Here is a 14,553-nt window from a genome sequence, read left to right as displayed (position 1 = left end):
TTATTACTGTTACCTTCTACAAGCATGAGACAATGTCCTTAATTTTACAAACTTCTGTGAATTTGAAACTATTACCTTCCACAGCTGGCTCAAGACTACCTGTATTTTACCATAATGGGAATTCTTAGATCAGTCTAGTCTTTTTTTTTTTTAAGGATTTTATTTATTTATTAGAGAGAGAGAGAGAGAGTGCACGCGAGAGCACACACAAGCTGGGGGGAGGGGCAGAGGGAGAGGGAGAAGCAGACTCCCTGCTGAGCAGGGAGCCCCATGCGATGTGGGGCTCAATCCCAGGACCCTGAGATCATGGCCTGAGCTGAAGGCAGACACTTAACTGACTGAGCCACTCAGGCATCCCTAGATCAGTCTAGTCTTATTTCCATTTACCAATGATGTCCATACCAAATATATAAGCTACATCTTAATTATTAATTTTCTAGTAGCTCTTCCCAGCGTGTGGAATTAGCCCAAGCACTGTCTGTAGCCACAGTAGGTATGTTATCCAGTTTCCTGAAAAAGCCCTGTCCATACATAGGGTGTATTCTCCCTGTCACCCACTGCCACTCTGTCTTGATTGGAGGTCAGAAAAGGATTCTTCTCTTCTGAAAAGTATTAATTCTGGAGACCAAAGAGCAGTACCGCAAGCTTCCACATGACAGTCAGCAGTGTTTATGCTCAAGGGTTGTAATCAAGACCACTGTGGTTGATACATTCCCCCTATGGTCAGAATTTATTTTTTGTCGTTTATCAACATAAGGCTTCCACTATAAAATGACTTGTATCTCTGGTAATATATCCTGTAACACGTAATGGAGAAAGTGTTACTGAATGGGATTTGTTGGCTAATTATGTGGAAGTCTCTTCCAATCAATATAGTCCTCACCCTAAACTCTGGTATTCCAATGGAAGCATCCATAGATATTTTATCACCAAAAAAAGAAAAGGTAGACTTCCTATCACTTTTCAGGATATTTTCCACTTGGAGTGGTTGCATCATCCTTAGCTTTTAATTGGCCATTTGACCATGATGCCAACATGTTTCAGCAGAACGTGCAATAGCCTTACTGTCTTTGAAATCAATTACCGAGGTTAAAATACAGTTTTACAATTAGTTGGAAGTATTGACCTTCTAAATCAATGGCAGCCTAAAATGAATACCTAGTTCCTTATGTTGTTTACTGCATCTCTGGGGGGAACTAATGAAAACTTGTTCTGCATTATTGTTGCTGTGGTTGTTTTGCCTAGCCCATCAAACTTATCCTATCAGTTTTCTCTCTGACTTCTCTCTCCTTCTTTCTCTGCCCATCTCTCTCCATCCCCTCTGCTGCCTTCTCTTTTCCCCTGGTCATTCAAGATGTTCCAGCAGAAGATGATCCTTCCCCTTGTGCTCTGGAGACAGGCCATGGGCGGCAGTGTCAGAACGGCACTGTGTGCAAGCCCGGGTGGGACGGGCCCAAGCACGGCATCACCAACTTCGACAATTTTGCCTTCGCCATGTTGACGGTGTTCCAGTGCATCACCATGGAGGGCTGGACAGACGTGCTGTACTGGGTACGTAGCTTGAGATGGGCAGAGGCAGTGAGTCCAGAAGGCTGTGAGACTTTCCTCAACGGCTCCCTTTTCCACCCTCCCCATGACTTTGTGGTCACATACACACCTTGATGGAATAGTTGATGAATGTCTTTGATTTCTTCCAGGTCTTTCCTGAGAAACAAAGCATGAAATTTGCACCCTAATGAGTCTCTCTGTCCACCCACCAGCCTAAGAGAAATGTCATCTTTAAGTTTGTCCTACTGTAGTGAGAAATACGGGCACTCAGCTGATGCTCTGTGAATGAGTTGGCCAAACCTGACACAAGGATTCTATCCAACTCCCCTTCCTGTAGAAACCGTAGAGTTTCTTCTGTTCTCATCCTTGTCTTGCATCTGTCCCTGAAAGAGAGCTAGAGAGCACAATTATTAATTTTTAGGGCTAATGAGAAAAGTCAGGCCTGGTCTTCTAACAAGAAGCCATTTTTATTGAATTGTTAGCATTATGGCATGCTATTATATTTCTATTTCTCATGTTAATCCTACCTTATCATTTTAGAATAGTCCATCAGACAAATACATTGCCATAATTTTCACTGCTAACAAAACACTCTGCTGGTTATGTGACGCATATGTCAACCAGTCAATGGTAAATCTTCTTTTCCCTTCAAGATGCCCCTTTTATTATCCAGAAGCTGTCAAAGTGCCAGATTTCTGCCTATGGGATACACAAATATACACACCATATTTGAGCTGTCTCCATTCTGGCAGAGTCAAGTCCATTATTTGTAAAAGCTCCAGAAAATATAATTCTTTGTAGGATCTCCTACTTGAGCATGAGGAATGACTTGCCAGAATCCAGTGTTGTTCTCCAGCATTCGGGTGAAAAATGCTTGTTGCCAGTCTTGAAAATACCATCTCACCCAGAGTTTTGCAAATAGTCAAATTTATTTGGCCATGCTGAAAACAGTCTAAGAGTCTGCTTGGGGAATAGTGTCTACACGCTAAAGCAGAGAAGGGGGAGAGGGAAACGAGTGGCTTCCCATTGAACAGAACTGCCAGATAGAAAGGAACTGATGCCAAGAGAGGTGTTGACTTCTTCCTAAAATCAGAAGAGTTTTGTTACAACACAGAGGTGTGATACAGGGTATTGTATCTTTTAATTTTTTCGCAAGAACCATGTCCTCTTCATTCAAAAATCCTCTTTTTCCAGTTTTTATGTTTGGGTCAACATGCTGAAACCCAGTGTTGCTATGAAGCGCATACCTCTCTGCAAATGACTGCTTGAAACTTGCCTGAGAACCTTGTACCCAGCAAGCATTTACTGAGCATTGCTTGCATGCCAGGGAAGCTCCTAGGTACAGGATTCAGACATAAATAACATCCAGTTCAGACTGAAAAGCTCAGTCTAGAGAAACAGTAAATCTAAACTGAATAATGGTGATACAGCTGGAACCGGGCCATGATAGAGTTGCTATGTTGTGATACTTTGAAAAGAAGACAAAGGTCAAGTCACCTCTCCCTCAAATTAAAATGAAACACTGGAAAACATTTTTTAGGCCCATGCTCGACAAAACTGGTTTTGAATAATTTCTAAGCGGAAAAGAGGGAATTGAATGTACTATGCTTAGGCAAATTTATTTCACTTAGCAAAGTTGATCAAATCCCCAAGTGGTCCTTTTACCTTGGGTGGATCCCTCTGGCTATCCGTGTGCAGAAACACTCTTCTGCACATGGGCAGTTTCTGCTATGGGTCATAAAACATATGATCATATGAAACTATGCTTCAGAGCCTCATCACGTGAGCTTCAAACCCATGCTTTAAGTTGCTACGGGAACGCCTTCCATGGCAGCAAATTGAGGGCAGGGTGGCAGTGGGTGGGTGGCTGTAGGCCTGGGGGAATAGGTATAATTTACTTCGCTGATGGCCCTGATGTATTTTTGTGATCTTTCTTCCTCACTCCCTCCCTCTCCCCCACCATAAGTCATTGATACCCCACCAGCCAGATGTGACCCAAAGAAATACTGTCGTAATGACAGCCAGAGTGGGGAATGAGAAGAAGCACACGACTGCAACTACCAATTTGCAGCAGCTGTGTTGTGCTTTCTCCCCTGGGGTGTGTGTGATAGAGCTCAGGCTGGGAATGGAAAAAGTGTCAGAGGTGAAGGAACAATCCCAGGCTCATGGGACATGTCTCTCTGATTTTCCCAGCACCTTCCCCAAACGGCCATATTGTGTGTGTGTGTGCGTGTGTGTGTGTGTGTGCATGCATACACACACACACGCACACACACACGCACACCCCTAAAACTGAAACACCTTCATGTTTGGGTATTCGTGATGGAAGCACTTCCCAGCCCAATGCTCCTGCTTTCAGACAATTTCTCTAATTGCTTGGACCTTTCTATGGCCATTTCTTCCTTTCCTCCTTCTTCTCTTTCCCTCTTACTTCCTCCCCCCTTCAGCATTCCTCCTTCTTGCCTCTGAGCCTGTATCTCTAAACCCACAGACTCTCAAATCTCAATGTACTTTAGTATAAAACATGGAGCTTTCTAAATATAAAGATGCCCAGACTTCCCTCCAAGCCACTGAATGAGAAGTTCCAAAGTTAGGCCCCAGTATCTGCATTTTGAAAGGCTTCCCAGGTGATTCTGATGCCCAAGCTGGAGTCTGAAAACCCCTAGAAGTCTAACCCATTCAATCTGCATGGTGCTGCTTTGATGCCACTGAATTTGAACAAGTCTAGGAAGCTATAGTTTTCATGGAAATTGGAGAAGTAGGGTCCTCCACTCAGAACAGTGCATTTCCCTTCAAATCCAAGGGGCAAGTCTAGAGAGTGTTGGAGGGAGCAACCAAGATTTTCAAGTATAGCAATGAATGGAAACCCCAGAACCTGGTTCATCCTAAACTATCAAACAGCTGGTTAGATGTTCCTAGGGAAAGAATCAGCCATTAAAGCACTAAAGAAGCAATTGATTCAATCACTGTATATAGCTTGGGATGGAAGGGATCAGGGAGGTCAACACTAGCAAACAGCAGACACCTGCCTCCAACTGTGGATAATATCAAATCCATTTCGCTTTTTCTGTGACATCCATTATTTCATCCCATTGTTATGGTTTGAAGAGTTAGTGGATTAAAAAGTAAGATCAAACTTAGCCAAGTAATACTGAACAATTCCTCAAGCTGTTAAAGCTACTGGCCATACATTGGGTCAAGGCTCCAACTAGATTAACGATTTGTTGAAACATTTCTTTTACCGAATCTGTAGATGACAGGGTAAGGGGTGGGGGACACTGGGGATTTGGAAACTAAGCCAACACTCAGTTTGAGATGTGGTTTCTTTGGGCAATGGCTTCTTAAGCCAAAGCCTCTTCATTTACTCTCAGAATGTCCATGCCTCTCCTAAAATAGTGGGGAAAGGTGAGCAAACAAAAGTATCAGCCTTCTTTAGAAACAGTGAAGCACCAAGACAGGGAAGAATCCAATATTGTATGGCATTACCATTGGTTTCTATTTCTACGTTCAGATTTTATGGGTTTTTTTGTTTAACCAAACACCCCTAACTTTCTGCATATAATTCAAGACTACTTGTCTTCTATGGTTTGAGCACATGCCTTCCTGAAGGAAGAAGAGGCAGCTAAATCAAGATGATCTGCAGGATTCTTAGATGTGGTCTGAGGACTAGGGTCAGTTTGAAACCATTATCCCTTCCACACTGCGTCCAGATCACAGTTGAATAGCATAAACATCAATCAAGTGTCTGTTCAGTGCTGAGTTTGTACTTGAGATAACCCCATGCTCTTGTGAAACAAAATAACATGACTGCTTACCCAGGGTTTGGAACACCTGGAGGAGGTTATATGTGAGACTTGTGGGAAAGGGAGGCAGCAGTTAGAAGTAGGCATCACCCAAGAATACACGTTTCTGGCTCTTCAGGAATCTAGATGCCTGAATAATTAATCCTTCATCAGGAGGATTCTGTTGACCTCTGCTCACCCAGGGCCCCCAAGAATATTACATACTGTGCAGCATAGTGAAAGCACTCAGGTCTAGGTTTTCCTAGATTCACACCCCACCCTACCTACCACCAACATAGTGGGATCACTTCTTTCCAACACCACCCATTGCCCCCTGCCACAATTGGTTTCTCCAGGATCAGTTGTTTCACTGATTTTTAAAAAATAGAAATTGAGCCTAAAATAGGATTAGAAAGAATACTTAATGAGAAATCATATAAAGAAAAGATTTTTGGAATTACAAATAGTGTCCTTTGTAGCATCTGGGTTAGTTTGGGCTTAGCAGGAGACCTTGGGAACAAAATTCTAATGTTTTAACCTTTCATAAGTCAGTTGTCAGCTCCACACTTGGTCTTGTTGTCCCACTTACATGTCTGGACATGCTGGGAAGATAATTCCTTCTAAACTCTCAGACACACACACACACACAGAGAGAGAGAGGGAGAGAGAAAGAGAGATGGCCACTCGTATCTGCTCTTGGTGCTGCTGAAACATCCCTCATTTATGACAAAGGTCTTTTATATCCAGGCAGGTTGATTCAGGCTTTACCCTATTTTTTCCCACTCCATCTTTTCTTCAAAAAGCCACCTCTTTTCACTATAGAATATAGAAAATGAGTCTCTGAAGGCATCAACAAAGCAGAAATGGAGCTGAGTTCTATTTATGACCTAATAGTCATTCTAAGTGAAGAGCTGGGAAAAAATCCTCAAGTAACCTAGAAACAGCATCCTGAGCTCTTTAACAGGTATCAGAGCAGAGAAAGTGGTAGGTCCTATTAGGACCCTGCAGTTCTTAACTTTTAATCTGTTTCTGTTAGAGCGCTCCCCACTTAGTGCCCATGCTGTTTTAAACAAACAATGTCATCTAGACAATAAGCTAGTTGTTTATAAGCATATCAAGAAAGAAAATTAGCATCTCTCAATGCTTTTATTTACTTTATTTTTAGGTTTTATTTTATTCATTTCACTGGTATTAAATGAGTCATTATTCAATAATTCTATTTAACAAACATTTATTGAGCATTTACTATGTTCCTAGGACTGAGTAGGGACTGGGGTGGAGGATGGGGAGAAGTCCTGCCCTCAAGGAATTTAGGATCTAATTGAAGAGATAGAGGACAAATAAGAAAACATGACTTAGCCCATGGCAGTACACTCAGGGAGAACTCTGCATTGACACAGAACACTTCGGGGAAAGAGGGGAATTTCCCTGGCTTTGAGGCTCCTCCCTGTGGGGAAAGCAAGCTTTATAACATTTGGGGAGATTGGAGAGAACTGTGTTTTAGGTTCTCTCAACAGAACCAAGAAACAGCTCAGCTTCCCCTAAGTGTTCTCTCCTAAGGGTCTGAAAGGCCACCTGCCTAGAGGTGCAGTCATAGACATCAAATTCGACCCCACATCTGGTGACTGCCCAGGACAAATAAGCAGGGCTTCCTTTGGTTGTGAGCCAGCTGTCTCCTACACAGGTGTTCATACCTGGGGCCACCACTCTAGTCACACTCTCTGACTTCCCCTAGGATGTCAGTGCATGATCCCATCTGAGTTCAGGGACTTTTTAAAAATAGATCAAGGAGTTAAATGTGTTGGCTTGCCTTCATGGTAAGAGCCTTTTGGTGTCTTCCCCACATGATCCAGGCTTTTACTTGTGCCCTAAGGCACTCACGGGTTTTCCATGTATAATGATAAACAGGTGCAGGGTCAGGAAGGAGTCAGATGAAACTTGTCGGACTTGCTGCTCACTCATTGACCCATGGGTGGAAACCCTGTGTCCACAAGCAAGGTGACAAAGGTCAAGAGTAGTCACAGATTTTTGAGCCATCACCCTGGGCACTGGCATTCATGGCAGCAGCAAACGCTGTCCTCTAATTATGCTTTGTGGAAAGCACTGTGATTTTTGTGGGTCTGCACCTCCTACCTTTGATGTCAAGTGACAGCCCTCTTGGCATTCGTTGAAACTATTTAGTCTTTTTAAATCCACAGTGCCTGTGTCATGAACCTTATAGGAGAAAGTGCCACAACTTGAAAACTCATGGAAATGAGCTAGAATCGAGAGTGGCCTTGGTGCACTAGGACCCAGGAGGTGTTGTTCCTCCTATTTTTTCTTTTTTTGGAGAAAAAAATGTATGTTGGATTTGAAGGTTTAAGGTTGAGGTTGCCCTCAAGGAATTAGATATTGTTTTCAGAAGGTTCTTTCTGTGTTTTTCATTCAGTATCACCTTTGGTCTGTCTATGGATTCTAGGAATAATAAGGTATGTGTTTCAGCAAAGGCTGGGGTCATCCTGTTAGTCCTTGGGCCTGGAGGCTGCAATGGCTGCAGATGGTGGACATCAAGATGCCTAAATATGTGCCTTCCTTAGAAAAGTCACAAAGCTTCCTTTGTTATAGACCTAAGAAACATATAGCTTTAATGGTTTGAGAAAACCTATCCTTTTTTCATCTCTAAATAAGGGTGTCAGCAATCTAGGTCATTTTTTAAAAATATGTCTTTATTTATTCTCTCTCTTCTTAATAGTTCCATTCCAGCTGATTTAAGACATCAATCTCATCACTCCAGGCATTGCCCTACTTCAGAGTCACCCAGCATTGTAGGCTGTCTACCCAGTCTACCCCCAAAAGTAGGTGGCCTAGAATAAAGAGGAGAAAGTAAAAGAGAAGACGAAAGGGGTGCTTTCCTCTCAGGCCAGAGCCAGACAGACCAGAGAATCACCCACCAAGGGCTGCCAAGCATTGCTTGCTGAGGAAGTGATGGGGTCTTAGGAACACCTTGGAAGCTCGTTAATCTCCCATCTGTCTTCCTACCTCCTGCCCCTCACCTGCTATTCTGCATCTGAAACCTTTGAAAGAACTGTCTCACAGCAAGGAAGAGACCAAAGCAGAAGCATAGGACAAGGGAGAGGTAGAGACCATGAGTCTCCTGGATATGGCCCTGGCTCTCTATGGGATATCTATAGAAAATATCTATGGGTCATGAGGTTATCATGAGGATATCAATGAGATATCTGTGGGTCATGAGGTTATCATGATATCAGTGAGATACCTATGGGTCATGAGGTTATCACAAGGCTCTCTATGGGCTATCTATGGGCAATGTGGCTTGTAGTTCCATCCATTTGAGGTCCTTAATGATGCTGGAAGTCACTCACCTGTGACACAAAGGAAAGGACACCCTAACTGAATAAGGGCCCAAGGAAATCTTCAAGGTCCATGAGTTTGTTGACTTGTGAGAGAGATGTGGCTCGGGGAACTGTATTTTCTGTGAGGTTAAATGTTCATAAATTTAGGGTTATGAGGAACCAGTCAGGAGATATTTCATTCCAAGGAGGTTGGTTTAGTGCCAGCCAGCCCTCGCGCCCACTCACCACCTGCCTGGGCTCCAGAGGCCGCTCTGGGAGGGTGAACTGCAGCAAGCGTGCCTTTGCCTCCTGCAACTACCTGTTCCCTTCTGTTCTGAGGAAAGTAAGGAGGTCTGAGATCCGGCGCAAAGCAGGAGAACTCACAAGAACAGGCCCCCTCTACCACTCTTGGGAAAAGCCCATCTGGGGTTAGCACAGAACATCTGGTTGGTCAGAAACACGGGGTCCATGCACCCATGGGGTTGTATGCGGGAGTGCCATGGGTGTGCACCTTTTCTCACGTGGGAGTCCACAGCTTCCGTCAGCTCTTCCTGACCTCCCCACCCTCCCTAACTTAGGGAAGAGGAGAGGACTCTGACCTTCACTGGCCAGACTTAATCTGAGAAAGGAAAAGCTAGGACGCTTAAAGGCTTCATGACCTTGGATCCTGCTTCCATAAACACCTCCTCACAGATGCCTTCTCCTATCCCACGGCTGTTTCAACCCCATCACTCTCACTGGCACAGCACACAGTGTCTTACACACAGTAGGCACTCCGGAAGTACCGTGGAACCAATGTGGACTCCAATGAGACCACTGCTAAGAATAGTGAAAGGCAAGTGCCTGGGTGGCTCAGTCGTTAAGCGTCTGCCTTCGGCTCAGGTCATGATCCCAGGGTCCTGGGATCGAGCCCCCCATCTGGCTCCCTGCTCAGCGGGAAGCCTGCTTTTCCCTCTCCCACCCCCCCCCCCTTGTGTTCCCTCTCTCGCTGTGTCTCTCTCTGTCAAATAAATAAATAAAATCTTAAAAAAAAAAAAAAAAAAAAGAATAGTGAAAGGCTTCTGTCGTTGTCTCCCAAGATAAAATGTGACATACAGACCCTGAAATCACATGGCCGTCCTTACAATCATTATGTGGCCTATGGTTGGCAAGATCGCCATCATGCCTATGCCTTTCTCCTCCCTAACCTCATTTCACCAGTCCTGCCTCTTCTTATAAGGGTACAGATTTCTTTTTCTCCTCCTGGGTGGTTATTGGACTTTCCTCTGCTGGTTTGGTTTCCTTTGTAGCCTTGCTTCAGACAGTAAATTTCTGGTTAAAGGAGGCTCCCAGGCTCCCTGTGATGGGGCAAGGTCTGACACACACAGAACTTTCTGCCCTGCCTCTCCTAACAACCACTGTTTTGCTGGATATTTCAGTCCTCAGCCACTGGGAAAAAGCCTCCATCCCAGAGCCAGGATGGCTTTTCAGCTGTGGGCTCTATTTTTAATAATTGCCAACTTCCTAGGAAACCCCCACTCCCATCCCAGGACCACATGGCCTCTGGGCTTCCTTCCTGCCCCTACACTCCTACCTTCAGTGGACTCACAGTGCAAGATTTAGCCATTCCTGCCTGGTCTGGCACTTGCTTGCTTCTCCAAGCCTCAGACAGCCACTCTTCCGCCTACACTTCTAGAACCCTCCACGTTTATTCCTACAACTTCATTTACCACCTCACATTGTAGTTGCCTTTTATTTATCTGTCCCCATGCTAGCAAGGGCTTCCTATTTATAGCGCAGTGCCTGGCACGTATCAAGTTCATGCATTCACTCAACATTCACTGAGTACCTGCCATGTGTGAGGCACTGTTTTCGGCACTTGGGATACACCAGTGAACAAACCAGACCAAAACTGCCTGTCCTCAGGGAGCTTACATTCTACATGGAAGACAAACACATAATAAATTAATAAATGATACAGTTAAAAGGTGATAAGCACCATGTGAAGAACAGCAGAGTATGTGGGAATGGGAATGCTCAATAAATTCATGTTGAATTGAAATGAATTATGACATGGTAAAGTAGACATACGTTGGGAACTCTTCTTTTGCTCAGTGACTGAGTTCAAACCAATGTCCCCAAGCCCTGAACACAATTTTTGTGTTCTGTGCCACATTTGGTAGATTCCTCTACCCAAAATATAGTGACGCCAGATAAATAGTATTAGATTTGAAAATAACATATTGGGATGTAACACTTCAGACCAGTCCCACTAAGTAGGTCTCCCGGTACTTCTCGATCTTTTTTACTCACAGCACACAGAGAACATAGTATTTGTCCAGCATCCTCAGGCACATGGGTAAGGTTTTTTGGAGCCTGAGAAGCCCTGAGGGCTGAGGGAGGTACTATCCCAGCCCATGTGTAACTCGCTTGAGGCCCCTGGCTTTAGAATACCCTGGGTGATTAACACACAGAGTCATAAGGCTCACTGATTTGGGAGCAATGGCCCAGGGATCTGCGTTGTTAACAATTCTTCCAGATGATTCGGATGCTGCTGGTCTTCAGACCACACTTTAATGAAAACTGCCATGCAACAAAGCAGAGACAGGTAGTGAATCACAGTATTTGTCGTGTCCTTATATTTGAAGTTGAGAGCTATGGAGCATGGTGTAAATCATTGGTTCTCAAACTTTAGCATACATCAGACTCTCTGTAGGGCTTGCTAAAACATGGGCTGTTGGGCCCACCCGCAGAGTTTCAGGGAGGGCCGAGCATGTGCATTTCTAAACAGGTCAGGGCCACACTATGAGATCCACTAATGTCAATCATTCGGGAAGCTTGTATATTAGGAATTTGGGTTCCTGTAAGGCAATTTCACAGAGACAAAGTTGGGGTTCATTTTAGAAAGATATGACTAAATCCTGTTTAGTCTAGTCGGAAAGCACTAAAAGAAATAGATTTGAGAAACTAAACCAGAACAAATTTCCCATTTGATTAAAAATGCTGCTCTGTGTCTTCACGTCATGTTTACACCTACCCTCCAGCCAGCTGTGTGCTGGTAAATGTTTAACCACCAGTTCTTAGGGGCAAAGGGCAAAGGGGGGCTGATCTCTGTCATTTGCCCACTCTGCCCCACCATGGCCATTTTCGGGCTACCCTAGTGACATCACTGAACACGAACGAGGGAAGAGATGTGCGGTGGTTCTCCAAAGGCCAGAGGAGCCAGGTCCAGCACACCACTGCCTCCAGGGACTGCAGGGGTTTGCCACCTGTCAGAGGCTGTCTCCATTACCCAGTTAGGTACTGGTCACAGTCTCCAGGCTACAGGAAAAGCGGTTGCAAGATAGGAACTGTTCTCTGCAAAAGTAACCAAAACAACCGTCCTTCCTGGGCTGTGGCCTGGAGTGCTTGTGAAGCACCACAGTTTTGCTTCTAAATTCCAGGGCCAGCTCAGGAAAGCCCCCGGGAAGGGCTCTCCTTCCTCACACATCCTCAAAGGTTCTGGGTGTCTGGTTCCTTCAGGAAGAGCCGAGGCCCTCCTGACACCAAGGTTAGGCTGCCCCGGGGTGCAGTGGAAGATTTCATGCCACATAAACCCAACTGAGCTGAAACCACCCTAGGCTGAAAAAATCACTTTTTTAGGTAACCCACCTTATTAGACAAGTGAAAACATTGAAGAAAGTTTTCTGGTTCCGGAAAATAAAACAACAGAGCCAGAATTCAGAGCCTGCAAACGTCCCTTATGGTTCAGGTCAGGGTCATGGGGAAGTATTTTGAATATCGAGGGTGCCAGAGATGACAGTGGATCCTGGTTCAGCCTCGCTGGTCTCCTCCAGTTCTGTCCACACCCTTCCTGCCTGCCTCCTCACTTTAACTCATTCTGCTCTCTCTTTCCTAACCTGCCTTCATCTTTCCAGATGCAGGACGCTATGGGCTATGAGTTACCCTGGGTGTATTTTGTCAGTCTGGTCATCTTTGGATCCTTTTTCGTTCTAAATCTGGTTCTCGGTGTGTTGAGCGGGTAAGCTGACCGTTTCTATGTACTCTTTACAATGCAGCCGAGCAAGGTCCCAGGTCCCACTGTATCCATCACCAGGGTCCTCAGGGATGGGATCCTAACAGGCCAGGAAAATCAGGAAAAAAAAAAAAAAAGTCCCCATTCAACCACAGATTCTGACCCATTGGCTGGGCAGGCCATTTGACCTCTGATTTGCACCTAGAGGATCCCCGGGTCCCGGCACTGCTTGGGTCAGTGTCCAGGAGCCGGTGATGGGCACTTGGCCGTGCTCGGCTGCTGAGTGTGCCTCACTAACTATCATTCCATTCTTCCAGGTCAATGATGCCGTAGGAAGGGACTGGCCCTGGATCTATTTTGTTACACTAATCATCATAGGGTCATTTTTTGTACTTAACTTGGTTCTCGGTGTTCTTAGCGGGTAAGCAGGACCAAGGAAAAAGGTCTTGATTTTATTTTATTTACTCTTTCTGCTATTCCTGGCTTTATTCTTTTTTCTGGCTCTGATGAACCTGGGATAAGAGGCTACCTCGGGAGCCTTGAAGTGAGTGTCCTTGGCCTGGCTGGACAGAGGATCAAATGTACAAGGATTAATCTGTTGGTTTGGGCTTCACGAGGAGGTTCTTAGGCCCGCCTGTCTCCTGCTAGCTCATCCAAGCCCCTCCCACCTTCAAACAGCTATTCAGGTAGGCAGGATGTTTCTCCTTCTACCTGAGGAGCTGCATGGTGAGAGCCTTGAGTTGAAAGGGTTTGGTAGTAGGGATTGCCTTGCCAGTAGGTACTTGCCTGATTACCGTTGTGGCAGGCTAACAAAAAGATTTCAGATAGCTTTTATGCTATCTGTTGAATGGACTGGGGTAATAAGAGTTTGATTTAAAATATAAGTAAACAAACACAAACTAAAAATAAAATTGTCTTTGATTCTAATTCACAGACTCTGCAGTCCATGTCTCATATGCCCTTTTTCTGAATGGAAATGGCGCTTAGTTGTTCAAAGCCATAGATTATTTGCGAATAGAGGAGATGGAATATACTTTCCTTTAAATTTATCTACTTGGCTACAAGTATAAAGTTTGCCTAATTTCAGCCTTTGCTCTGATGAAGTTAAAAAGTGGTAGAAATAACATATGGTCGGGGCATCAAGCTGCCCTGGGGATGGCCACCTTGACACCACAGAGACTCACTGGCCCTTTCCTCAACCTATCTTCTTCTTCACAAGTCCACACCAGCCAGGCCAAGGCCTAACACCTAAATGCTCCTGGTGACCTGCTCATGGGTGACCTCCTCTGCTACCTTTGCTACAAGGGGGAGGGGGACAATCTATTTCTGCCCTGCTTTGAATAGCCTTTCCTATGTCTCCAGGGACAGTAATGCTGGGAGAAAGTCAGGCATGACAGGAACAATTGCATTTAACTTTTACTAAGTACATAAACTGGGAACAGCTCCTCCTGTCTCCTGCCATAGCCTAATGTCCTATAGGAGCATCAGTTTAGTCTTTGGGCTTTGGTGAAGGGAAGAATCTGCTCCCACCCTCACTCCTTTCCATGGTGGGTGGCCTGTTAAAGACTTTGATGACACCATGCCTTTTGCCAAGCAAGGTAAGGCCACACAGGAAACTAGTGTCTTCCATCAGGGATAAACATAACAGGACATGATGAACAGGACAACATAAGCCCCTGGTTAGCTGCCTGGAAGGTATAAAGGTTTTCAATTTTGTGTTCCAACACAAGAAAATGCTCCTGTGTTTATATGTGAATCAAAGCATTGAAAAAACGAACTTCATCACTCCCACTCGAGACAAATTTGGATATCCCAGCTCTGCACTTGCTGGATGCATAGAGTTGGGCAACTTCACCCTTTTAAACTTTAGTTAACCATCAAAAAAAATGAAAATAAT

The 14,553-nt window shown here is 44.7% G+C and overlaps 1 protein-coding gene across 9 annotated transcripts in view; it reads left to right on the top strand.

Annotated features, from left to right (window-relative positions):
- The window catches only part of CACNA1C (calcium voltage-gated channel subunit alpha1 C), a 649,893-nt gene that overhangs the window by 437,242 nt on the left and 198,098 nt on the right, over positions 1-14,553 (top strand). For 7 of the 9 annotated variants that reach the window (XM_078075431.1, XM_078075429.1, XM_078075427.1 and 4 more), the window contains exons 7-8: positions 1,355-1,551; positions 12,974-13,077. In XM_078075431.1, the coding sequence (XP_077931557.1) occupies positions 1,355-1,551; positions 12,974-13,077 (301 nt within the window). Of the gene's footprint in view, positions 1-1,354; positions 1,552-12,558; positions 12,663-12,973; positions 13,078-14,553 lie in introns of all 9 variants that reach the window. The other 2 variants (XM_078075428.1, XM_078075432.1) reach the window with 1 other exon arrangement.

This window comes from Halichoerus grypus, chromosome 6 (genome assembly GCF_964656455.1).
Source record: "Halichoerus grypus chromosome 6, mHalGry1.hap1.1, whole genome shotgun sequence".
In the NCBI taxonomy this organism is placed as follows: Eukaryota; Metazoa; Chordata; class Mammalia; order Carnivora; family Phocidae; genus Halichoerus; species Halichoerus grypus.
This window is presented reverse-complemented; position numbering and strand designations above follow the sequence as displayed.